General features: G+C 45.3%; 2 protein-coding genes across 4 annotated transcripts in view; both read left to right on the top strand.

Annotated features, from left to right (window-relative positions):
• Positions 1-926: 926 nt before the first annotated feature.
• On the top strand, positions 927-9,608 carry EXOSC3 (exosome component 3). Its single transcript, XM_024210221.1, has 4 exons — positions 927-1,460; positions 4,819-4,968; positions 7,895-8,046; positions 9,314-9,608. The coding sequence occupies exons 1-4, from the start codon at positions 927-929 to the stop codon at positions 9,513-9,515; spliced, it is 1,038 nt and encodes a 345-aa protein (XP_024065989.1). The 3' UTR covers positions 9,516-9,608.
• A 13,841-nt stretch (positions 9,609-23,449) lies between these two features.
• PRXL2A (peroxiredoxin like 2A) overlaps positions 23,450-27,127 on the top strand; it is a 21,539-nt gene continuing 17,861 nt past the window's right edge. The window contains exon 1 of one of the 3 annotated variants that reach the window (XM_024210033.2): positions 23,450-23,625. The gene's annotated coding sequence lies outside the window, so the exon portion shown is untranslated. Of the gene's footprint in view, positions 23,626-23,649; positions 23,898-24,276; positions 24,397-27,127 lie in introns of those variants that run through there. The other 2 variants (XM_024210046.1, XM_024210040.1) reach the window with 2 other exon arrangements.

Genomic DNA, 27,127 nt, shown 5'->3' with positions numbered 1-27,127 from the left:
ACAGGGCATTGGGACAGGACCCAGAATCCCCTGCACTCACGCCCACAACGCCAGAATGGTAAAAGGTGCTCTGTGGGATAGCTGCCCATAATGCACCGCTCCCAATAGCGCTGCATAGGGTGACCAGATGTCCCGATTTTATAGGGACAGTCCCGATTTTTGGGTCTTTTTCTTATATAGGCTCCTATTACCCCCCCATACTCTGTCCCGATTTTTCACACTTGCAGTCTGGTCACCCTAGTGCTGCAATTGCCGCAAATGTGGCCACAACAGTGCGCTGGGCAGCTGTCAGTGTGGACAGACTGCAGCGCTTTCCCTACTCAGCTGCACGAAGTCAGGTTTAACTCACAGCGCTGTACATTTGCAAGTGTAGCCAAGGCTTTAGACAATTTGACATGGTTGTACTATAATCAACCCCCTAGTATTTTTTTTTTGGCCAGGTGATGTCGCCACTGGTTAAGGATCCAGTGGCAGATCAGTCTTCTGTTCCGTTTTCTCATTCTAACTCCAGCTTTCTAGTTTAGAAGTTAGTATATATGTACACGAGTCAATTATTAAAATATTAGAGAAAAAACTGGTTTGTGTATATTTCAAATAGAATCAGTCATCCCTACAAGTAAGCAGATTTGACTACCTGCAGTTCCTGCAGGCATCCGGGAGCTGGTCCTGCAATGTGTCGCATAGGGGCAGACCCCCACCTGCGATCGCACAGTTTCATTGTGAAGTCCGGGCGGGGGGGGGGGGGGGTTATGCGGAGATGGAGGTTGGCTTTACAGGCTTAGTAGCCAGTTAGGGCTACACTGAGGCCCTTAGTTAATGCCTAGCAGCACAGCTGTGACACAGGGCAGGGCCAGGCCCTTCGGCTGCACCAGCCCAACGCCCCTCGCCTGCGGGCCCCCCTGGCACCGGTACTGACACCCGCCGCCATGGCAGCAGCCGCAGCGAACAGGGCGGGGCCCCCGCGCGCACGGCCCCGGCTGGGACAGTTCGGAGTGACGGACACCCCGGCTCCTTCCTCCCCAACAGCAGCCAGGCAAAGACTAGTTGTGCGCCTGCGCACGGATGTGACACACACTCTCCGCCGCTTTTCTGTGCTTTCTGCGCACGCGGCACCTTGTCGCGCACGCGCCTTAGGCTCGGGGAAGCTGGCAGGCCCCAGGAAAGGCCTGACCCTGACCATGGCGGCAGAGGCTGGGGCCCTGCCCGCCGAGGAGCGCGTGGGGCAGGTGGTGCTGCCGGGGGACGTGCTGCTGCTGCCCTCGCACCCCGAGGCGGATGGGGAGCGGCTGTGGCTGGGCCCGGGCGCCGCTCTGCCGGGCCGCTTGGTGTGCGGGCCGGGCCTGAGGAGCTGCGGGGCCGGGCTGCTGGTCACCAAGTGCGGGCTGCTGCGCCACCGCCAGCCGGGCGGGGCCGGAGGCGGCTCGGGCGGGGCCTACTGGGTGGACTCCCAGCAGAAGCGGGTGAGAGCGCTGGAGCTGGCGGGGGCGGGCCCAAGGGCTGAGGGGCGGGCGGCGCTGCAGAGCGGGGGGGTGGGCGCTGTGGGTGCCTTTCCCCCGGTGGGCTCCGTGTGGCTCTGCGCACAGAGCGCCTTGGCTGAGGCCTGGTGAGCTTGCTCTGAAGCTCGGCCTTGCTGGGACGGTCCCTCTTTTCCTTCCCCTCGCCCCACTTTCTCACTCTCCAGGAGCTGCACCTCGCTTCCTCTTTAAAGCTCGCTGTGGCACCCTTCATTCAGAGCCTCAAAGTCGCAGAACCGGAGTGGAAACCCCTTCCATTGCTTTTCTTGGGAATTGCGGGGCTGCAGGCAACATCTGGTGTCCACTTAGTCCCCGTCCACACACAAATTACTACTATACTGTGCCACTTGTCAATGGCGTGATTGACTATAATCTGTTTACGATGCTGCTAATAATCCCCGATTTGAAGCCTAGTGTGACACAGGGATCAGTCCTTGTAAGGAGTTATGCATGCTATTACTTTGTTGCGTGGGGGTCACCCACAACTGTGTTCTTGTAGTAACTAATCCTACCATAACACTGTACAGTTGTTGAATTGTACATCCAACGGTGTACATAAATTGCTGTTCAATTCCAGGGCCTCATAAGTACCAGGCTTTGGGCATTAATTTACCACTGATGTGGTTTCTCTAGTGGTAGCAAAAGTGGGAGTGCTACTGTATACAGGGTTTTTCTGCCCTTTGCTGCGTTCAACAAACCAGCTAGTTATGTTCTTTATTGGGTTGAGTGTTGCAACTGGTAGCTGAGAAAGCTAGAGGTATCACTGGTAAAAATACACTGCTGCTGGTAACAATGGGAGATTTTTTTCCTCTTTGTGCCAAAAGTGTGGGAATCCTCCTCAGCATCTAAGCTTACTCACAAGGCTTAACTGTAACCTCATCTGGAAAAAAGCGGGCTGAAGAGGTACTAAAATAACCACACTTGGTGCAGGCTGCAGCAACTGATGGGATGCTATGGGATAGCTGGCCAAAATTTCTCACAATAAACTTCTGTTAGGCAGAGTTGCTAATTACAGAAATAGAAACATGGCCCTAATGACTGAAAAGTTGCTGTGTGGCGGCAAACTGTTATTGGTGAAGCTGACGGTGACCCTAATTGGTTGCAAACTCTCAGTTCTAGCGGTAATGTGGATAAGGGTCCTCCTAAAAGAGAAACCATCCGAACGTAGACCAGTGTAATGTTTTTGCTCATTCTGCTGCCATTCTGAAACAGTATCGTTGTGATGTGTAAATTGTTGTAGTAACCTTATTGGAGAGTTAATGCTGAAAATTAATGAAGATTTAAATTGCACTACTGATTATTTCGCTAGCCATCATGTTAACAGAAATTTGTAGATACAATAGAAGTTAAAAATGAAGACCATTACTTCTCATCTATCCAGTTACTGTAGGGTTAGGGTTGTTCGTTATAGGATCATTACCAATGTCTTGTCCAATTGTAAATGTCCTTTGTGAATTTCCTGTCACTTCCTCTTAGAGAGACACACAGTCAGGATGTCTTTTCCGCACTTTTTTTTGCAGTCCTAATTTTATACTATTACTCTAAGGCAGGGGTCAGCAACCTACGGCACACAAGCCGATTTTGAGTGGCACGCTGCCTGCCTGGTGAGAGGAGGAGGAGAGGAGGGGCAGGCAGGCCCCCAGCCCCACTCAGCCCCCCCGCCTACCGCTCTCCCCTGCGGGGGCAGGAGGCAGAAGCTTGGTCCTGCGGCAGCCAAGCTTCCCCCGTCCCCTGCTTCTCCCCCCAGCCTGGTGTTTTCCTGCCTCTCCTCCTTCCCCTCCCTGCCGCCGATCAGCAGATGGCCCTTGCGAGGGGGAGGGGGAGCGGAGCAGAGCCGAGCGTCAGCGTGCTCGCTGCTCTGTAGAGCAGGCAGAGAAGAGGTAGGGACGGGGCCTTGGGGAAGGGGGTGGAACAGGGCATATCCCTTCCAGCCCCCTGCCTTGAGCTGCTCAGGGCAGGGGGCTGGGAGCACCCCCACGAGCCGAGCGCCCCAGCCCCCTGCCCCGACCCCCCCCCCCCCCCCAGCCTTCTGCCCTGCACCCCCACTCACCCCCAGCCCTCTGCCCTGACCCCTGAACCCCCCCCAGGTCTGGTGTCCCGGCTGCTGGCCCCTTGCCAGCTGGTGTCCCGCTGCAGGCCCCGCTCAGCCCGCTGCAGGCCTAGGTGAACAGAACCCCAGGCTGGAAGCGGGCTGAGCAGGCTGGCGGTGTAAGATCAGCATTTTAATTTAATTGAAGCTTCTTAAACATTTTGAAAACCTTGTTTACTTTACATACAACAATAGTTTAGTTATATAATATAGACTTATAGAGAGAGATCTTCTAAAAACGTTAAAATGTATTACTGGCACGCAAAACCGTAAATTAAAGTGAATAAATGAAGACTCGGCACACCACTTCTGAAAGGTTGCCTACCCCTGCTCTAATGGCTTGTCTTCACTGTAGCTGTTAGCTCTCATTAGTTTGCTCATTACTGTACTCAAAGCTAGGTTAGTTCCAGTGAGAGTGACCACCACACTAGAAAACAACACTGGAGTTACACAGAATAATTGGATTTGCTACTGATGAGACTCTTGTAATTTGAGCTGTTGCATTCACACAGCATTACTAGATTCAGCATCACTCAAGCGTCAACCCACTCACTCCCTCAACGGGCCAGCTAGCTTGAGTTTAAAGCAACAATTAACTTGAGCTAGAGATTTTATGTGGATGGACGTCAAGTTAGGTAACACTTACCCTAAAGGTGTGTCTTCACAGCAGTTAGGTCATGTCTACACTACTGCTGGGAGTGTGCTTCCCAGTGCAGGTAGATAGGTGTGCTAGCTCAAGCTAGTCCACTAAAAATAAGTGCGGCAGCCGCTAGTCTCCTGAGTACATACCCACAGTGTCTGATATTATTGTATTCGGGTGGCTAGCCTGTGCCACCCTGGCCGCACTGCTATTTTTAGCATGCTAGTTCAAGCAGAGCTAGTGTATGTGCTCGCACTGGGAAGCATGCTTCTAGCTGCACTGTTTTTACCCTTATTTATAAAGACTGTGAAGCCCTAATCTTGCAAACGCACATGCTTAACTTTTATGAATAATTCTGTTGAAGTAAATCTAAGTATTTTCAGTGGGGTCTGTGCCTTCTAAAAATAGAAGTTCATTTTGATACTGTGTCAAGATTTTTTTTCAGCAACTTTTATTTTGGAAATAAGTTTGGGCACTCAGCTTCTTTGTACACGGTGCTTGTGTGTGTATGGATGTGTATATACATGTAAAAAGATATATTTATTTCTTGTACATGTCTTTGTTTTAATTTTCAGTATGTCCCAGTCAAGGGAGATCATGTGATAGGCATAGTGACTATCAAGGCAGGTGACATATTCAAAGTGGATGTTGGTGGAAGTGAGCAAGCTTCTTTGTCCTACTTGGCATTTGAAGGTGCAACCAAAAGAAACAGACCAAATGTGCAGGTAATGTTCTTGTTATATATATTGGCAGTATTGAAGCCTTTAAAGTATTATATTTTCACTTCCTTGCAAAGTGACAATTTAAAATATACTCAAAAATATTTGCCTGTATCCCTTAGTTATAAGATGTTCTGATATGTGATAGATTTTCCATGACATGTACAAACTTCTTTCTGTAGTGGCTTTGTTTCCTTCCCTTTCTCCTAGGCCTTTATGTTGGGCTATGGCAGAGGAAGTCAGTTACAGATCATGGATTTTCTTCTTTTGATCACTGACTGTCACAGCAGTAGGTGCCAGGCTTTGCCATTTGTTGTACAGAGGATGTAATTGTACCTTCTCAGATATCACCGGCAGAAGATGGCAGTTCTGTGGTGGAATAGCCCTTCAAAGAGAGTCAGAAATCAATTTAGGCCAGGGGTCTCAAACTCAAATGACCACGAGGGCCACATGAGGACTAGTACATTGGCCCAAGGGCCGCATTTACTGACACCTCCCCCCTGCCGCCCTCGGCCCCACCCCCACTCCACCCCTTGCATGAAGCCCCGCCTCTTCCCACCCCTTCCCTGCCCCCATTCCAACCCCTTCTCCGAAATCCCCACCTCAACTCCGCCCCCTCCCTGCTCTCAGGGGATGTAGGAGGGGTGTGGCGGGGGCTCAGAGCAGGGAGTTGGGGTGCAGGAGGGGTGTGGTGTGGGGTTCAGGGCAGGGGTGCGGGGTGCAGCAGGGGACTCAGGGCAGGGGGTCAGGGCGCAGGAGGGGTGCGGCAGGGGACTCAGGGCAGGGGGTTGGGGTGCAGGAGGCATGTGGGGGTGCAGCTGGGGGCTCAGGGCAGGGGGTTGGGGTGCAGGAGGGGTGCGGGATGCAGCAGGGGACTCAGGGCAGGGGGTTGGGGTGTGGTAGGGGTTGGGGTGCGGCAGGGGTTTCAGGGCAGGGGGGTTGGGGTGCAGGAGGGGCAGGGGGTTCGGCTGCAGGGGGGGTTCGGGGGGCGGGCTCCGGCCCGACGTGCACCGGGGCAGGCTCCCTGCCTGCCCTGCCCCCCGCGCCGCTCCGGGAAGCGGACGGAACCTGGGGAAGGAGGGGCACAGGGGCGTGTGTGGCTGTTGCTTCAGGCACTGCGCCCAGCAGCGGCCATTGGCCAGGAATGGGGAACCGCGGCCAATGGGAGCTGCTGAGGGCGGTGCCTGAAGCAACAGCCACACACGCCCCTGCGCCCCTCCTTCCCCAGGTTTCGGCCGCTTCCCGGAGCGGCGCGGGGGCAGGGCTGGCAGGCAGGGAGCCTGCCCCGGTGCACGTCGGGCCGGAGCCCGCCCCCCTGCAGCCGAACTCCCTGCCCTGAAACCCCTGCTGCACCCCTCCTGCACCCCGACCCCCTGCCCTGAGCCCCCTGTCGCACCCCTCACCCCTCCTGCACCCCACACCGCAACTCCCTGCCCTGAGCCCCTGCCACACCCCTCCTACATCCCCTGGGAGCAGGGAGAGGGCGGAGTTGGGGTGGGGATTTCGGGGAAGGGGTTGGAAGAGGCGGGGCAGGGGCAGGGCCTCATGGAAGGGGTGGAGTGGGGGCGGGGCCGAGGGCGGCGGCGGGTGGGAGGTGTCAGTAAATGCGGCCCTCGGACCAATGTACTAGTCCTCATGTGGCCCTTGTGCAGGTCGGTCCGGAGCCGCTCTAGGTAAACGCTGGGGGATGGCAGGGGGGCTGTAAGAAGCTCATGGGACGCAGAAAATAACCCTGTGTGCCGCCGCGTGTTTGAGACCCCTAGTTTAGGCCTAAAATTCACATTTTATAAAACAGGCTCTTATGAAATGTGACTGTCACGCTGTCTGGAGAAGGTCCCGACTGTGTGTTCCTATCTCAGGGCAGACTTTAAAACAGTGTAGACTCCCTCCCTTCCCCTCCCCTCCCAACCTGGTGATATGTTCTATAATTAGATTTCACCAAGCCAGTAACAAATGTAAACTCCTGGATCACTGCAACAGTCTTACCAGGGAATCACAGACACTCCCCTTAGACTCTCCAGTCTATCTTGCCACCCAGATAAGCTGGACTAATGGTCACTTACACCAAAAGTCACTCCATGTTCAGATTGCTTTGTTGCTTTCAGTCTAAGAGACATTTATCCCAGATAATTTGGTACCCAAGATCTTATACCAAAGACAATGCCTGTAGCCAGTCCTGTAATAAACTATCTAAAGATTTGTTAACTAGGAAAAAGCAATAAGAGAGTTACTTACAGGTTAAAGCAAGTAAGTGTGTACATATAAATTAGTTATAACCTAAATCCTAAGAGCATGAGAGCTGTAATGATCTGTCAATTCAAAGTCTCCTTCAGGGCAGACCCAGGGGTAACCCCTGGGGATCTCTGCCTCAGCTTAGACTCTCTGGCCCTGTCAGAGTTCAAACAGCAAAGAGGGAGACAGAACATTTTCCTGAGACTTTATTTCCTTCATTCAGCTTCCAAGTCCACATGATGAGCTTCCTTGCACATAGCTTTTCCAAGATGGGATAGGGCCATTAACTAATCCATTGTATCTCAATGTTCCTTGATGGCCCATCTGATTTTGATAGCCCTACTGGGTGGGGGGTGAGGGAATGATTCCAGTGCCTGGGTTCAGAAGTTCGGTGCAAACATTTTCAAAGTTATAAAGAAAAATGTAGATATTTTCTTATAGCATAGAACAGGGGTTCTCAAACTTCATTGCACCGTGACCCCCTTCTGACAACAAAAATTACTACATGACCCCAGCAGGGGGACCGAAGCCTGAGCCATAGGCGCTGACTCCGTGGGTGCTCTGGGGCTGGAGCATCCACAGGGAAAAATTAGTGGGTGCTCTGCACCCACCAGCAGCCAAGAACCTAGGGACGAGTTTAACAAAAAAGATATACAGACATGATACAGTTTCTCTGAACATTTCCTATCACTTGTTTTAGGTGGGAGATCTTATTTATGGTCAATTCGTTGTAGCCAATAAAGACATGGAACCAGAGATGGTCTGTATAGACAGCAGTGGAAGAGCGAATGGAATGGGAGTAATTGGACACGAAGGCCTGTTGTTTAAGGTTTCTTTAGGTCTAATAAGAAAGTAAGTATTACAATTTTTAACTTCCCAGGAATGAGAGAGAAGCTGAATTTTGTCAATTTTTTGAGCTGTGACAGATGAGTGAAACTCTTTATCTTGATGGAAACTGGTATGCACCCTAATATTTAATGCTGTAGCATTGGATGTCCATAACCAGCAGGTCTGAGCATTATGACAAGTGGAGTAACAGATGTGTATTATGTTGTTCTTAGGGCATGTATTGTCAACGTTATTGCCTGACAAAGTTATTTGATCTTTGTGATCCTAAATTTGTAATCTGCATACAAATATAATATAGTATAAAGAAAGGGGAAATGAATGATAAAATACAATAAGTAGAAACCAACAGATGTCACAAGACTAAAAATGCTCCTCTACTCTAACCATATTCTACTGTAGACTTTACCTTTTAACTTTAATAGGTGGTAGTGTATTGAAGTGGAATTTCTTTTCTACTTGATCTTGTTGCTACATTATTTAGAAAATATTGTGAACCCAATCCATCAGAAACTTGCTTTTGTCACCTATGGAGGCTAATCATAAATTTGCTATGAACATATTCAGTCTTCAATGGTAGAGTAGAATCTGTATATAGCAACTGGTCTGAGAATGACATCAATTCCTTGAACAGTCTTCACACAGCCTTCAGTGGCATTCTCAAGCATCCTTAGAAATCTGTCTTCCAAAGAGAACCAAGAAAAGGACTGTGAAGAAACAAACAAAAAATCAGTTTCCTCCCTCCAAACTCTGTGTAGGGGATGAGGGAAGGGAGGGGCAATAGCAAAAAACACCCTCTGTTTAAAGATTTTTAATTAGCACCTCTTTCACATACAGTCTGGATGAGCTGTTTCAGGTTAGAATAAATCCTATTAACTGCTCAGTCACAAATGAGGAGCTAAAAATCAACTTAATTAAATCTGGTTCACAAACACTAGACTGTCTTCATTATGATTGTTGCACAGTGTCACTGCAGGGTGATTTTTGGATTTTTTTAAAATTTAATCTTAACTCTTAATTTCGTCTTGGCTTTGGAATTTTTTTAAATTAAACTCATACATGAGCACTAAACAAGAAATTCAAAATATTACTATGTTTTATATAGTTTGAATCCATGCTTTCAACTCAACTCAGCCTTAACCATTGAAGTTGCTACACATTCCTTCATACTACTGGTGGTATTAGCAGTGGTCCTGTTATTGACTAGCAACACTGAAATGTATTTGTTACACAATAATTTCTTCTTCTGACATCCTTTTTACTTTGTTTTCAGGCTTTTAGCTCCCAATTGTGAAATCATTCAGGAATTGGGACAACTGTACCCTTTTGAGATAGTGTTTGGAATGAATGGAAGAATATGGGTAAAGGCAAAAACAATTCAACAGACTTTAATTGTGGCAAATATCTTGGAAGCCTGTGAGCACATGACAGCAGAACAAAGAACACAAGCATTTGCCAAACTATCAGAGAGATGATATAAAGAAAACATCTTGGGTTCATTTCAGGCTTTGCAATTATTGTAATATTTTTGTATTCAGATGTATATTAATAACTCATTTTGAAACTTTGCGTCTCTCCTATTTAATTTTTTTTACCCACCAGTCCCTCTTTCCCGATCCCTCAGTCTGTTTAGTCTTCCGCATTCAAGCATTCTCTTCACTTTCTTAGCAGCAGTGTTTACATCTATTTGTTTCATAATAATCAATCTTTTAAAGTCTCTCACAATAAAGAGTTGTTGCAGAGCACACTGATTTTTGCAACACAGAATTCAGTAGTAACACTAATTCTTCCATCAAATGAGAGCAGAAATCTCAGTTGATCACCTACACGCATTTGGTGTTATTTCCACCAAGAGGTTCTGTATATTGCTTTCTTTGCTGGTTCTTCAAGCTCATCAGTGTTTTAAGCCTTAATATATTAACTTTCAAGGAGCCTATTCTTCTGCCTGCCTTAACAAAAGATCCGGATGGGACAGGCCAAATGCTAAAATAGAAGGTGAGGAAGACATGAGGACGGAAGTTCATGTTTATTTAATAAGCTACGTGGGAGGTAAGGCACTAGAAATGACATACTGAACAAAAAACAGTTGATCCAGAATTACATGATGGTTCAAACAGCCTTTAAAGAAAAAGCCAAGCAAATTACTCCATACTCCTAGAAATATATGGCTAGCAATAGTTAAGCGAAAAGATTAGTGTAAAATACATCAACTTATGCCACAGTAATTAGTAAGTGTCCAAAATTGATGCGATTATAGTGCTACATACCCGCCCTCCCAATGGGGAACACTTTATGCCCTGAGGCATATTTGATTACCATTATCTTAGCATACACAGCTGCAAATGTTGGCTATAAAATTATTCAGCTCTATTTGAATTCTTTCCACAGGTATGACTCAATCTTCTGTGGAAGTAAATTCCACAGGTTGGATATACCAGTGCTGTGTGAAGTATTTGTTTTAAACTTACTGGCCACTGAGTGAGTGACTGTCTTGTTATCAGACTGCATAACTAAAGGACCATCAGTTTTCATTACAACCTGCTGTTGTCTCTTGTCTTGCACTTAAAGTGTATGTTCTCTGGAGCAGGAATGGTCTTTTTGTTCTGTTTGTATAGTGCCTGGCACAATGAAGTCATTGTCCCTAATTGGGGCTGCTGAGCATTAAGATAATACTACTAATAATGTTAAATACCCCTGAATAACTCATGGGGGGACATCACTTCAGGACCTTTCTCGGACTCTTCTACAATTGTCCATCATCCTGCAAGTTTGTGTTAGCTAAAGCTTACTAATTCACAGTCATTGGTTCCATTGCATACCAATCTGGCGGTGTATAAGCCTTAGTCATTTTTATCCTACAATAATATGTTCAGAAGCATGCTGAGTCAGTCATGCTGCATACATGAATCCCTCTCTGGCTTCCAAAAGATAGGGATTTGGAAAACACCCTTCTTCAGCTCTTGACAATGGGGTTTTAACCATTGCCTTTCAATCCTGGTTGAGAGATGAGACCTACTCCATTCTTTCACATGATTGTGAGGGGATCTCAGTGGATTCTTTGCCTGGCATCTTGTTGAAAGAGTGAAGATATCCTAGAAAGTCATCCTCTATCTTTTCATGAGTGAGATATGGTTCTTGCTGGCACTTCCTGCTGACCCACCACAGAGGTGGAATTGATGCCAAAACACCAAAATATTTGGGCTGAGCATGGCAAGTGGTGCTTATCTCCTTCTCTCCCTGACTGTTCTTGGAGGGAGCAGAAGAGTGACCTTTTCAGCCAGCGCTGAGGCAGAAGGCTCTGAGGCATAATTTTCTATTCCCATACCAAAGGTGATGGATTCTTTGGAGCCCAGTGCTCAGACTTCCTAAATTTGGAAGCCTCCCTCCAAACAAAGGACCTGGATTCTGCCATTTTGTGCTGTTTGCATGCTTGCCTGCTGGCTTTCCTGCTGTGATTTTAAAAAAGATTAAATAATTTTTTATCAGCTTCTTTAAGCACTTTCTCCAAAGCATGATATGTAATAGCAGGACTAATCAAGAAATGGAAATATGTTAATATAACATGAAAGGCCTCGGGATGCTGTACACTCATTACAGGTTTCTATCATAACACTGGGAGTGTTGTCCTTTTAGCATAGATGATGGGTATCTGTTGTTACAAATCTTAGTGATGAGCTATGTAAGGGCATGTTAGGGAAAAATTAGGCAAGTGATACATGGAAAGTTTTCAGAAAAACATTCTTCAAATGCAGTCAAGCATGCTGCTGTGTCAACAGATTATGCAGAACAAAGGAAAATAAGGCAGGCTGTGTTTTCTTTTTATTAGCATTATTAAAAGATCTGACAGCAAAAATACTGTTTGTTCTTTAATGTTGGTATCTACCTGGTCTGTGCAGTGTTTTCTCGGCACATTTAATTCAAAATAGTTATTAACACAATTTTTAATGAAAGAATCTATTGAGGGGTTGTATTGGAAAACGAAACTATCACTGATCACAAGGAGCCTCCTTCACTGAGATAATGAAGACAGCAGGAGTGCAGTTAAAAATATGTATTTTTTTTTTAAAGTTAACTTGTTTTCCAGGTAGCTTTCCTGCAGTGATCTAGATGCCTTTCTACCATCATATGGGAAATAAGGCAGTAGCAGCCCAAAGAGGGCCAAAATAACTGCTAGAATAAGATGGTGAAATTCCTCTAACTACAGAGCAGCTGAACCCTTTCTCCAGTGGCGAGTGTGGCCTTGAGCCTTTGTGATAAGGGGGTCTGTTAGCCATGCCGTCTCCAGTCCTTTGGCTCTACCATTTTAATTATGCTACTGGGCCCTTTTTATTCTGGATCTACCACTGAACTAATAGTATGAAGTTTTCCCTTTGCAGTGTAAAATGAAGAAAACTGCCTTGCTTATACTCAAAATATATTGGCTCTTTTTTTTTTTTTTTTGCTGGTGTAAGTCCCATGAACTCAATTAAGTTACACCAGGGACTAATTTTGTTTAATTTATGCCCCACCTCTCTGCAAAAATGTCAAAGTTTAATTAGGAAATATGTGATAAGCTCTGAATAACAATGGATTTCTACAGTAAGTAAAACTAAGAGGACAAAAAAGCTGAAAAGAGATGTTCCTTGCTTCTGAGCAATAAAACTATCAACCTGATCTGAAGGGCTTAACTCTTTAGTAACCAGTCTTGTAACTTTTGTAGTCTCCAGATACGGAATTCTAATACAAAAAGGTCTGTCTTGGTTTCTTTTGTTGCCTTCCCAAGGCACCATAATTTAATGATTAAAATGAAGGTTGCAGCTAACTTTTGTAGTCTCCAGATACGGAATTCTAATACAAAAAGGTCTGTCTTGGTTTCTTTTGTTGCCTTCCCAAGGCACCATAATTTAATGATTAAAATGAAGGTTGCAGCTTCAGGAGCCCAGGGGTTCTGCCTTTTGACAAACAGCAGGGCCAGCTTCTTGTAATGTTCTACTATGATGGTTCTCAGGGTACCCAGGAGTGAGAGTCGCTTGTTGCTGCCCTGCCTCTAGGAGGAGGGAGACTTGTTTGTGCTTAATTAGGGCCTGGTCTACACTATGACTTTAATTCGGATTTAGCAGCGTTAAATTGAATTAACCCTGCACCAGTCCACACAACGAAGCCATTTATTTCGAAATAAAGGGCTCTTAAAATCGATTTCTGTACTCCACCCCGACGAGCAGAGTAGCGCCAAAATCGATATTGTCATTTTGAATTAGGGTTAGTGTGGCCGCAATTCGATGGTATTGGCCTCCGGGAGCTATCCCACAGTGCACCATTGTGACCGCTCTGGACAGCAATCTGCACTCGGATGCACTGGCCAGGTAGACAGGGAAAGCCCCGCGAACATTTGAATTTTATTTCCTGTTTGCCCAGCGTGGAGAGCACAGGTGACCAGAGAGAGCTCATCAGCACAGGTAACCATGCAGGCCGAAAAAGAGCACCAGCATGGACCGTACGTGAGGTACTGGATCTGATCGTTATATGGGGAGAGGATTCAGTGCTAGCAGAACTTCGTTCGAAAAGACGAAATGCCAAAACTTTTGAAAAAAATCTCCAAAGGGCATGATGGAGAGAGGCCACAATAGGGACTCAGATCAGTGCCGCGTGAAAGTCAAGGAGCTCAGACAAGCCTATCAAAAAACGAAGGAGGCAAACGGTCGCTCCGGGTCAGAGCCGCGGACATGCCGCTTCTATGCCGAGCTGCATGCAGTTCTAGGGGGGGCCGCCACCACTACCCCACCTCTGACCTTGGATTCCGAGGCAGGGGTAATCTCATCAGCTATACCTGAGGATTCTGCGAACGGGGAAGAGGAGGAGGAGGAGGAGGAGGATGAGCTTGCGGAGAGCACACAGCACTCCATTCTCCCCAACAGCCAGGATCTTTTTCTCAGCCCGACTGAAGTACCCTCCTAACCCAGTATCCAAGACCATGACCCAATGGAAGGGACCTCGGGTGAGCTTACCTTTTAAAATATAAAACTTGTTTTAAAAGCAAGCGTTTTTTAATGATTACTTTGCCCTGAGGACTTGGGATGCATTCGCAGCCAGTACAGCTACTGGAAAAGTCTATTAACATGTCTGGGGATGGAGCGGAAATCCTCCAGGGACATCTCCATGAAGCTCTCCTGGAGGTACTCCAAAAGCCTTGCCACAAGTGCCCTTACGCATGCGAAAGTTTCGCAGCCACTCGTAATTGTCCCACACCTGCAACACTATGCGGTCCCACCAGTCTGTACTTGTTTCCCGGGCCCAGAATCGGCGTTCCACGGCTATAACCTGCCCCATTAACAGCATGATCTCCAAAGCACCGGGGCCCGCGGTTTGATAGAATTCCATGTCCATGTCCTCATCACTCTCGTCGCTGCCGTAGCCTACTCCTCGCCGCCTGGTTTTGCAGGTTCTGGTTCAGCATAAACTGCACGATAACACGCGAGGGGTTTACAGTGTTCATGACTGCTGTCTTGAGCTGAGCAGGCTCCATGCTTGCCGTGGTATGGCATCTGCACTGTTCACCCAGGAAAAAGGCGCGAAACGGTTGTGTGCCGTTGCTTCCCTGGAGAGGGGGGAGGATGTACCCAGAACCACCCGCGACAATGTTTTTGGGCCCATCAGGCATTGGGATCTCAACCCAGAATTCCAATGGGCGGAGGAGACAGCGGGAACTATGGGATAGCTATGGGATAGCTATCCACAGTGCAACGCTCTGGAAATCGACCCTAGCCCCGGTACATGGATGCACACCGCCGAATTAATGTGCTTAGTGTGGCCGCATACATTCGACTTTATACAATCTGTTTCCAAAATTCGAATTATATAAATTCGGATTAATCCCGTAGTGTAGACATACCTTAGGTGTCAGCTCCCGGTCACCACCAGCCTGTTAGCCACCCAAGCACTCTTCTCCGGCCTGTGGCAGCCCTTATTTTGCCCTGCAGGCTAACAGTAAGTGCACTCTAGTGCATGAGTCCCTTCGAAGTGTTCCCCTGTAGTCTCCATTAGAGCCCTGCTATTATGGCAGCAGCAGCTCCTGCTGGACCCATGGGATGCCAGTCCCGCTGCAGGGTTCTACACTAGTTACGTGCAGGGCTCTAGGCTCCGGTCTTTATCCTCTCACTACAGAAATACTGGGTCTGCTGTCCCCAAGGGAATAGCTTGTATGAGTCAATGCAGGATCAGCACCTTGCTTAATACCACAGCAGTGAGATATATTTGTGGTAAAAACTATATTTTTTATTAGCAAAGAGTCAAGAGACAGTGAATAAGGATAATGGAAATAAAAGATTACATAGAAAACAAAGTCATAATGTGCTTTCTAGAGATTAAACTAACAGGCTAACCCCGTCTAAAGAATTTTATCTTATCATAAATGTCCTACGCAGCATTGCAACACAGACTGGTTGTGATTTCTTTTTCATGAATGTAAACCGCTGTCCGTTTACTTCCTAGGTTGGGGAGGATGGGGTGTCTTTTTTGTTGCCCAAACAAAGCTTTGAAGTTCATGTTAAAATAAGGTTCTCTTTCCCCGTTGTGTACCTATACCTGTTAGTTCTTTCTGTTGACTTCACATCTCTCTGTTGATTTAACATGTAAGCGTGCCTCCCTCCCCGTAGCCTACAATGCTTAATTTACATGCCGACAGAGAGACAGGAGAATAAACATCCAATGTCTGATAGAAAGCCTGTCTTAACTCTGCCTTCATACAGACTTTAAAACATATTTGCAGTATATATACATAACTCCTTTATATAGTATCTGTGAATACATTTCACAACTATATTCGTGACCAGTATGACCCTGGCTGTCATCTAAACCTCCTATGGCATTCTTTGATGAACTAGAATGTACATACTATACCAGAATTAGGATATTCTTGTACTCCGCCCCCCCTTGCCAGTTGGCATTGAGGGGTTCTTGGGTCACAAATACCTACATGTGGGATCATTCAGACAGCAAATAATTTGCCTTTTATGCTGTTTGTTTACTCTTTAAATCCTCTTAGCCTGGATACCCTAGCTGTACTGTTTAGTTTCACTCCTTGTTTATCATCTCTTTCTGATTCTTCTACATTGGTCATCCAAGTTTTGGTCTTCTGTCACAAAGCAAAAACAAGTGATGGTCTCCAAGCAGTGACACTTCCTGGGATTTGGAACTTAGTCCAGAACACATTCAGGCTTTCCAGAGATTATTTTTCTGCAGACTAAAAACACCCCAAGCACCTCGGTCCACACTGCATGGCTGCTTTGTATTTTTTAAAATGTATCTTAGATTCAACTTGCCATTACATTTGTACAGAGTAGCAAAACAGGAGGGGCAATGAACATACAAGAGTACAAAACTAGAATCAGAAGAGATTAGAGATCTTGTGTCTCCTGGCACTGTGGGAAGATCTAATGCAAGTAAAGTCCTACAGTCAGAGAAAAAATAAACAGAAAAAATATAGACTGGGGGGCCAGGGTCAAGCAGTCACATCCATCAATTTAAAACTACTTTATGTTTATCTTGTTTCTTTAATTCTGTGTAGTCAAGTGCTCCAGTTGTTGTAGGGGAGCTATGGGACTGAGGCTGGAAGGGGAGTTGGACCATGCAGAATTTGAGAATGGGTGCGCTAACAGCTCATCAGTAGATCTCAAAGGACTTTACAAAGGAAGCAAATAATATTTTCTGCATTTTACAGACGTGGAAACTGAGGCATAGAGGTAAAGTGACTTGCTCAAGGCCAACCAGCAGGCCAGTGGCAGAGTTGGGAATAGAAGCCAGGTCTCTTGAGTCCCACTCCAGTGCTCTGTTCTCTGCCAACCACTAGTACAATGCCTGTTGGGTTAGAATTTTCTGCACTAAATCATCCCAGCAAAAATTGTTTTCACTGAAATTAAAAAAAAAAAAAATCAAAAAGTCATGAAAGCATTTATTAGGTAGTCTTAAATGTCATTTGCTCCCTCCACTCCCTAACACGCTTTTCCTCCCCCCCCCCCTTCCCTTTTTCTTTTAACAAAACCTGCATTTTAGGCCAAACAGATTTGAGACCTCCTTTAAGACTAGCTTACCTCTGATGAGTTTTCTTGCTTGATTGGTTTCATTCAGAATTGCAAGGCTATTGAAGTGTAGTATCTGCATTACTCCTTGTGGGCTACTGGGGTGAAGAAGTGATTGGAATTTGCTGATAGCTAATTTATAAAATTTGTTTTCCTTAGTGTACATGCACCCAGAGCACTGACACACATTATTAAATGTGTAAGTCTTTCTGGAAAACTCCACTGCAAACTCAGTGCAGCAGACCATGCAGGAATTAACTAGCTCTTGTATAATACAAAAAGTAGGCATAAACTGCATAGGAATGGATGTTGCATCTTCTAATACAGGCAATGATGAACAGTGAAAATCTGAATACAGAGAATCAGTATCTCATCTACCGTAAATAAGCTACACACTGAAAGGGTATTTTTACTCATCATACAGTTTACGAATAATTAAATATTTATAATTAAGCTAGGCTCCTAGGCTTTCCTAGGTTTGGCACAGATTTATTCCAGCTCTAAAAAGCTACACTTATTTATAGTAGTTTTAAAGTAGGTTTTCATCATGCAATTTGTTCTTCAATCCTTTTTTGATCTGTGAAAACAGGATTTCATGTTTATACCTGTTGGGATAACTGCCCTTAGGTTTAACAGTTACCATTTAAAGAACCCAGCCCTGAGAAGAAGGAAACAAACATGATATTAGGGATGGGCCAGTGCTGTTGATGAAAAGTCAAAGCCAGTTTTAAAGTTTAGAAGTAAGGAATGCTGACAACCTGCAGAAACCAAGATTTTAATATATGATGACAGGCATGATTTATGGCAGTCCTGTTATCACTGTATCATAATTATGTACGGTGAGGTGGGGAGGAGAGAATCTCTTTTGTTTCCAATTTGTCTTCAAGACAGTGAGAAAGGCAATAAGCTGTATTATGCTTAGTGGTTTAAAGGAAGAATTCTTGCACCGGGTGGGGTCTTAACTAGGGAATTATATCTTCTTAACTCTCACCAACCTGTTTCCCATCACAAATACTAAATCCTGGAACTGCCTTGGTTAGAAAATCTCTCTTCTGCTTGTTCTTATAAATGTTGAATTTAGCCTGGTTATTCACTACCAAGGTGGCTTCCTGATTATTTTCTAGCCATTGCCTTCCCCTGGGACAATTAGGGTACATTTTCAAAGGCAGTTGTAACAATTTCATGGCTTCATAGACTTCATAGTGCTCCTGTATATTCTGCACACCATGGTCACATATGCTTTATGGCTGTCATTGGGCATAGAATTCAGTTAACAAAATACAGCCACTTGACCTAAAGAAGCATCTACATTGGCTGTAGGGGTCTTAAGGCTCATAGCTTCAGTAAGATGCAGCCCATAGAAGAAACATTAATCATACAAACTTAAGATCAGATATTCTATCAAGCAAACAGTAATGGTGCACATGCATAGTGACAAGCCACTATATATTAGAAGGTGCATAGGATGTACTATATGTGCACAGAGCCCCACTATTGAAACATGATGTTGTGTGATGTGTTAAAAATATAATTTGGAGGAATACTATGGCAGACACGTTTCTGGTTTTGTGTGTGTGTTTCTATAATATGTAAAATGTGATAATCACGCACATCCCTGATGTATACTCCACCTAATTTTGGGCCTGACCCTCAAAGTGTTGTTATCCGTAGATGTAGTAGCCTCATGAATAGTCTGTGTCTCACAATATGACAAACTTTTATATTTGAACATCCATGTACTTTTGGGGAACTGCCCTGTATGATTGTCCCAAACATTTGCTAAAATGATGTAAAAGCCTGTGTTGTTGTTTTTTTCCCCTAGTGATTGCATATGGTCTTAAAGAAAGCAGTATTGTTTAGCTATGTGAATCCTGGTACCTTCATATTTTTAAAGCCAGTTTAGTTTTGCTGCTACAATAATTCACAATCAGTAGAATAAAAAGAAAGTAAACTCACTTTCAACTTTCACACATTACTGCAGTGAAAATTGTGGATTGCCACGGGCACGCAGGGGCGAAAGAAAATGCAGGCCTGTTATTTACCAGGCTGCACGTGGCAATAGACTATTGGTAAGGGATGCAAGGAGAGTATGGGTCACGATGCAAACTGCAGACACACACACACACAACTAAAATTAATCAATTTAAAGTTTTATTGGGGATAATTACAAGGAGTAAGGGAGCAGCGTTTGATTAGCTAATAGAGTTAATGAAACTTAAAACACACAATGACTAAAATATCTACTAACAATATTTATAAACAAAGATGCAGCAATTAGTAATAACTGATACTTACAAATACAAACCAACGCATAACGACCGGCAAACGTAGAAACTCTGTTTGAAACACGTGAGCTGAGAGAGAGGCTTCGAGGTGATCAGGCTCGGTTACGGGTGTACACAGGATACACAGGATTCGTTTTTCTTTCTCCTCTCCCTGCCTGCACATGGCAGGCAGCCCATAAAGTACCAACTATGACATCATAGAAGTGTCATAGGGGACGGGGCCCAAAACCTGTTTGTGTTCGTTTCTGATTGGCACAAGCAAAGTTTACACCAAGTAGGGGAGCAGGTGCCTCAAAGTCTGGCTTCGCCCCCAAAAGGTGAGGAAATGCATATTGCTTTAGAATGCGTGCAACACTGAATGACAAAAGAAGAGGCCAGGGCAATACCGGTATGGGCAAGTTTTACAGGATGCAGACAGGAACTCATCTCAACAAAAATATCTATTGACTGTCTTCTATTTTTCAGTTGTTGTGGGCAAAGATAGAGGAGTAGAGTTAAGGTAGTTTGAGTGACCTTAGCTGTGTATTTCCATACATAGAATCGTAGTAATGTAGGGGTGGAAGGGACCTTGAGAAGTCATCAAGTCCAGTCCACTGTGCTGGGGCAGGACCAAGTAAACCTAAGCCAACCCTGACAGGGTTTTGTCTTAACTTGTTTTTAAAAACCTCCAGTGATGATAAAAACCTCCACAGCCTTCCTTGGAAGCCTATTCCAGTGCTTAACTACCTGTACAGTTAGAAAGTTTTCCCTCAAAAACAATGATATTTCCTAATATCTAACCTAAATCTCCCTTGCTACAGATTAATCCCATTTCTTCTTGTCTTACCTTCAGTGGACATGAAGAACAATTGATCACTGTCTTCTTTATAACAGCCTTTAACATATTTGAAGACTATCAGGTTCCCCCCTCACAGTCTTCTGTTGTCAGGACTAAACATGCCCAGTTTTTTTTAACCTTTCCTCGTAGATTTTCCAAACCTTTTGTTATTTTTGTTGTTCTCTTCTGGACTCTCTCCAATTTGTCCACATCCTGCCTAAAGTGTAGCACACAGAATGGGACATAGTACTCCAACTAAGGCCTCACTAGTGCTGATTGGAGTGGGACAATTACCTCCCTTGTCTTAGATACAATACTCTTTTTAATGCACCCCAGAACAATATCAGCCTTTTTCATAGTTGCATCACATTGTTTATATTGAATTTCTGATCCACTATAATCCCCAGATCCTTGTCAGCATTTAGCCAATTATTCCCCATTTTTAGTTGTGCATTTGATTTTTTTTTCTTCCTAAATTTAATACTTTGCACTTGTCTTTATTGAATTTCATCTTGTTGAATTCAGATCAATTCTCCAATTTGTCAAGGTCATTTTGAATTCTAATCCTGTCCTCCAGAGTGCTAGCAACCTTTTCCAGCTCAGTGCCATCTCCAGATTTTATAAGTATACTCTCCACTCCATTATCCAAGTCATTAATGATAATATTGAATAGTACCAGACCCAGGACAGCTGCAGGACCCCACTCGATACCCCCTCCCAGTTTAACAGCGAACCATTGATAACTACTCTTTGAGTATAGTCTTTCAACCAGTTGTGCACCTATCTTATAGTAATTTCATCTAGACCACATTTCCCTAGTTTGCTTATGAGAATTTCATATGGGACAGTGTCAAAAGGCTTACTAAAATCAAGATATGTCACACTGACTGCTTCCCCCATTCCCTAGGCCAGTAACCCTGCCAAAGAACATTGTAATGTCCATACGTAAGATCAAACTTGAATTTCCAAGATTTCTAATATTTGTATTTTTTTGAGAAAACTACAGTGTTCTGAAATGTTTCTCTCCCATAGTTTATTGACAGGCATTCTTCCAACTTTACTCCAGATTAACTTAATTTTTTGCCTTGGAGTTTCTGTGGATTTTGAATATATTTGGTGAGAGTGCTCGTACTATTTTGGTGTCAATTACAGTCCATTACATTTCTAAAAGGTGTATATATTGGTTATTGCTTCAGTTAACTGATAAACTTTAAAAGCAAAACAACATGAGTAACAGCACTGCAGCATCATGTTTAAAATACAAAAGCTTTATTATAAAAAGTGTACTCCAGACATCATAAGGCATACATGGCCTAGCAGCAAAGACACGAGCCTTAGGAGGGCTAAAATCATGACATTGCTGCCATCATGGTAAATCCCCTAAACAATTGCACTGCAGATTTGTGGCTTGCCAAAGTGCAGTTCAGTAAAGTTCTACTGCAGTACTTTCCAATTTATAGTAGTAATATAATGTCCTGTAGAATATTTAATGGTCGTGTTCATATGCTTTTAGGTATTTATTGCGATGCTAAGGCCTAATTTGGAGAAATGTTTCACAATGACATTCTGTAGTGGAATCCCATTAATGCCTCTTAAACCCTAAAACTGTGGACTTTTCTAGCCTTGCAGCAGAAACCCACGAGTACCTTGGTGCCAGCTTCCGGTTTGTTGACAACATACTGGGAACATGCTAGGGGGAAGATTCTCAGAAAATGGAGCTCTGTACCAGCAATGAGAGCAGTTGCTGGTACTTGAAGTGGCAAGCAAGTGGAAGAGCACGGAGCAGGCCTATTTGCAATGGTAGATGATGAGAGCCCTGCGCGGATACAAAATTTGCATCCACACACTCAATCCACAAAAATGGTCCACAGATATAAAGCAGATATCTGCAGATTTGCAGGGATCTATAGGTGACTTCCAGGCAGGAACAGGGAATGCATAGATGTCAAGAAATGGTCTCACAGAGAAGAGGGTTTGTGGGAAGGCACTGGGGGACTAAAAGCTCTCGTTGTTTTGTGGCACCAGTGAACACACTACAGATAGCTTGAGTTAGCAGCTCTCAGGGGAACCTTACTCAAGGTCTTGCCTCTATTCCCAGTCACGCCACGCAACTTGTGTAGTTACAACAACTGCACATGACTGATGCATTTGTGTGTGGACAGGGGTCAAGTTCATGAGAACACTCAAACTGTACATATTAACTCACTAGTGAAGATAAGTAGAGCCCTGCAAATCTGCGGATATCCGCTTTATATCGCCTGACCATGTTTGCAGATTGCAGATCAGATGCGGATACAAAATTTGTATCCGCACAGGGCTCTAAGGATAAGCACTTGGATTGGGTGTGGGTGATGCTTAATAACCACAAGCAATTGGCAGTCTCTGTTCTTGGGGGACTTCAATGTTTATTAAACACTGTGACACATTACTGGCTGATTAATGTGAGGAAGTATATTCTATTGAATAATTGAATCTACCTGTAAGCATTTCAGAAGCAACTACCATTGTATTAACTAATGAATACTGGAATACACTGCCTTTGCCTTTAAACCAGTGATTTCACTCTTTCCACTTTTAATAAACTGAAATTCACCAGTGAAAACTCTCAAAATAAATCTTGCCCTCCACCACCTCAGACAGCTAATGTAACCCTACTGAAGAGAGAAAAAGCTCTTGTTTCATAAAAAAAAAACTCTATGAAGGGCATTTACTCATTTTGCCTTCTTAAATATGAGATACTGTCATCTTACTTATCAAAAAGAGCTTTCTGTAATTCCAGTGTAGTATGGCTGAGACCAAGAGATATGTTTATTATGCAAAGAGTTGATTAGGTACAAACTACTAGTGTTAAACGGCATAAGGAAGAATATATCAACATGCAAAGTTTTCATTGAGTGGGTTGAGCATGAAAGCGCTTATGCCTGTTTCCATGCCCATCCCTTTCAACAGAACACTTGAGCATAGGTTTAACTGTAAATTGAGGCTTAATGGGACTCCAGCACCTCATTAAATGCTTTACTGAATGCGGATGGATTTAAGGCTGGTTCTCTGGTTTCAGATTTTGCAGGTATTGATTCTTCTTGGTGCTTGGTTCAGCTAAGCCATGTCCCTGAGCCGTCACAAATAACAACGCATTCATTCTCCCTGGTTTTAACCCCCTTGTCTTGCTGAGTCACGCGCGCACACACAATCCGGCAATCCCCGGCGGCGCGCTGCAAAGGGACTCGCCCGCCTTGGGAATCGGGGCATGTGGTGTTGATTAACCACCCTGCGCGGAGGCTGGGAATGCAGCGCCGCGTCGGGGCTGCGAGCGATCTGTCTGCAGACGCGCCGAGGCGGGGGCCTGGCTCGCAGGTGCTGGGGAGGGACTAGGGAGGAGTCGCCGCTAGGGCTTCCCTGCGCACGTGCGCTGCCGGGATGCAGCTCCAGTGTGAGTATCAGCGGCCTCCCCCACCCCGGGGCTGGCGGGCCCAGCGATCGCTGCTCTGCCTGGAGGGCTGCAGCCTGACGGCCGCGGCTAAGCAGCCCCAGTCCCTACTGGGGAGAGCGGGTTGGCGAGTCCGGGTGTAGAAAGTGCAAGGAGGCGGCAGGCGGCTGGCTCTCCTGACTCTGTCCCTTGCACCCCGCATGTCAGGTTGGAGGGGGGCTGAAGCACGCTCCTGCAGAACTGCATATAGCACAAAGGGGGCCGGGTTGGAAATTGTAGGTCGGTGCCGTGGGGGCGATCTCTCCTCGTAGTGCCTCCCCAAAGAAAGCCGGGACCCTCCTTTGCTGACTCTTAGGCGGGGCTTCTGTCTAATTAGCGTGGGGCCAGATGATCGGATTGGAAAATCTGCTTGACGCTGGTTGATTTAGTTCTGTATCTTTGCAAAGGGGCTCATCATCAGCCAGCAGGAAGCTGACATGTTTATCATTTGAGCGATTGAGGAAACAGGGTTAGAGATTGGGAGGAGGGAACAGCAGAGCTGTGCAGTAGATAAACCCTTGGTGACCTGAATTGTGATGACAGGCTGGACTTGTGCAAACGTATTGGGTAAGGGGAGGTGCATTAGCAGCAATCTCTGCCTTGCTCTACAGTAAATCCACAATATTGCTAAGCTTCATCTTTCCTGTGTGGGACCAAGGCTATTTTGATAACACAAAACGTACACAAGGATCCCAGGCTAGATTTCACAATCTAAACAGACAAGACAGATAACAGGTAGGATCAAGGAGGTATTCCTAGTCCCATTTAACAGACGGGGAGCTCAAACTCAGAGATTAAATGATTTTGCCTTGAGTCACATAAGGAATCTGTAGCAGAACTGGAATTGGACCCAGATCTCCTGAGTTCCAGTCCAATGGCTTCTACACAAGATCTCTCAGCGGGGAAGAGAGATTAAAATTAAATTAAATTAATGGAGATATCCTATCTCCTAGAACTGGAAGGAACCTTGAAAGGTTATCAAGTCCAGCCCCCTTCCTTCACTAGCAGGACCAAGTACTGATGTTGCCCCTGATCCCTAAGTGGCCCCTCAAGGATTGAACTCACAACTCTGGGTTTAGGGGGCCAATGCTCAAACCACTGAGCTATCCCTCCCCCCCTAGCATTCTTTGGTATACCTGTGTTCTGGAGAAATTTGGGCTTCTGGTAGTAAATTTGTAACTTTCATGTATTTGAAAACCAGACCAGATTGCTTAATTTAATTTTTCCCCAATGAAATGGTGCATGTATGGAAATGGATTGTTGGTTGCCAAGTGCTGAGTCTGCAAGAAGGCATCTTGACTTGCCCTTGAAACATTGGTATCTGTAAATCTGCTACAGCTTCAAAGCTCAAGCTCTTTGCTTCGCAGTGGTTGCTGGAGGAGTTTGGGGGAAACCTGTTGAGGTGATTCAGATGGGTGATTGAAGTATCAGAGTAAGGAGCTATCGCTCTCCAATAAAACTGGATTTGGAATTGTCTTTTAAAAGGGTTTAAGCCTGTTGGATTGAGGAAGAAAGAGGTGGAGGTAAAACTTGTTTTCTTTTTGTTACTGATTGACAGACATCTGTCAGCACGGCACTGACATTGGAGTCCTGTATCAAGGAGCAAAGGACTTGAACTTTGATGAATAAATACGTGTGTAGCTCCATAAATGCCCATGGAACGTTGTGCAACATACAAAAGACACAATCCCCGCTCTGAAGGACTTGCTTCCGTTCCTTAAAGTGTTACTGAGGGCAGAATTTGTCCCTTTATCATCACTTTTGTATGATTGCAAAACTGATCTCCATTCTTGATGTGTTAGTGGTGCATTATAAAAATGAATTCAAGTCATTTGTGTGATTGGCTGAACTACTTCTGATGCTATAATCCTTTCACCAGTCTACTCATCTCACAGTGGCCTTGAAATCTAACAGCTACTTCTATTGGCTGCACTTCTTGTGATGACTTGTTTTACCTGTTCTGGTGTTTCTACATTACTAGTTGTTCTCCTTCTTATTAGACAATATATACGCTGAGCAACAAAAGTAATAAAAGGAAAGCGGGGGATTCTAGGTATTGTTAAAGAGTAGTTTATACTGTGTTGCTAAGATCTGAGATGCTAGATACATTTGATGTAAACTATAATAGTGCCTCATCAGAACCCTTTTAGTGTCAGTGCAAGGTCCCTAAGACCTTGTATGATATCACCATGTCAGTTTATGCACATTACTGTTGCCTCATCCTTCCTATTGCTATTTGTGCATGTCATCATCTGTTCATTGTCACAACCTTGATTGTGAGGGACTATCTCTTTCCAGCATGTCTGTACAGAGCCTAGAACAATGAGGCCCTACTTGGTACACCACAAACAGTGATAATAGAAATGGTGGAACAATAATTAACAGAGCTTTCTTCCCTCTTACAAAAGAAACAGTTGCTAGTGCTCTGGGTTTGGAGACTGTGACAAACACTAAAGCTAAAATCCTAAGTGTAAAGCCAAGCTCACAAAGGTCAAAAGGCACAGGGCAAAAGAAGGAAATTCTCAATCTGAACTTGCATTCATGGCAGCTACTACAGGATTTAAGCAGGAGAAGAGAGCCCTGAGGGTGCCTTTTGGGAACAGTGTTTCTGCACAGTTTACAGTTCTATTGCCTATGCTCCTGCCTATCCACCAGCTTCCACAGAGCTTGGCTCTGCAGTGTACAGAGAACTCCTGCAGCCCTTGTTGGAGTTTGGGGAGCTCAACTCTTCTGAAAATCAAGCCCATAGAATCCTGCTAGATGGACACTGCCAGTTCTCCCCTTTTCACATCCACCTAGGAGCTATGAGGATTTTTCCACTTCGTGGCTGAGCAGAGCTCTGCATTCACCCTAGCATAGTATCTAACTCATTATTATTCACTTTTTGAATACCACATGTGGGGCTTTGAAACTTTGGATAAGTGAGAGGGGTAGAGGGCCATGCTAGATCTGCTGTTGCTGATGTTTTCCCCGGAGGGGACTGGGAAGCCAGGGAGCAGGGATTTTTTTAACATAAGTCTTTATAAAGAGAGAGAATGCTGTTAGACCATGTGATCTGGTTTCAAACTCCCTTTCTTTGAAAGAACGGTGGAACATAGCATTGCTTATTTGACACAATGGATAGGGTTACCATATCTATTAAATAAAAAAAGAGGACCCTCCATGGGCCCTGGCCCCGCCCATTTCCCCACCCCCAGCCCCGCCCCAACTCCGCCCCTTCCCCGCCCTAACTCCGCTCCCTCCCACTCCCAGCCACGGGGAAAGGGCTGCCCGAGCGCTACCGGCTTCGGGCAGCCCCCGTGCCTCTGGACCCTGCACCCCCAGCCGGGCACTTCCCCTCCCGGGCTCCGGTGGCGCAGGGTCCGGAGGTATGGGGGCTGCCCAAAGCCCGTAGCGCTCGGCTCTTAAACAGAGCCGAAGAGTCGGGGAGGAGCAGAGCCGCCGCGGCTGGAGGCTCTGCTCCTCC

This window comes from Terrapene carolina, unplaced genomic scaffold, assembly GCF_002925995.2.
Source record: "Terrapene carolina triunguis isolate 2854851 unplaced genomic scaffold, T_m_triunguis-2.0 Scaffold146, whole genome shotgun sequence".
Taxonomy (NCBI): domain Eukaryota; kingdom Metazoa; phylum Chordata; order Testudines; family Emydidae; genus Terrapene; species Terrapene triunguis.
The sequence above is the reverse complement of the archived record's forward strand: the minus strand, read 5'-3'. Positions and strand labels throughout refer to the sequence as shown.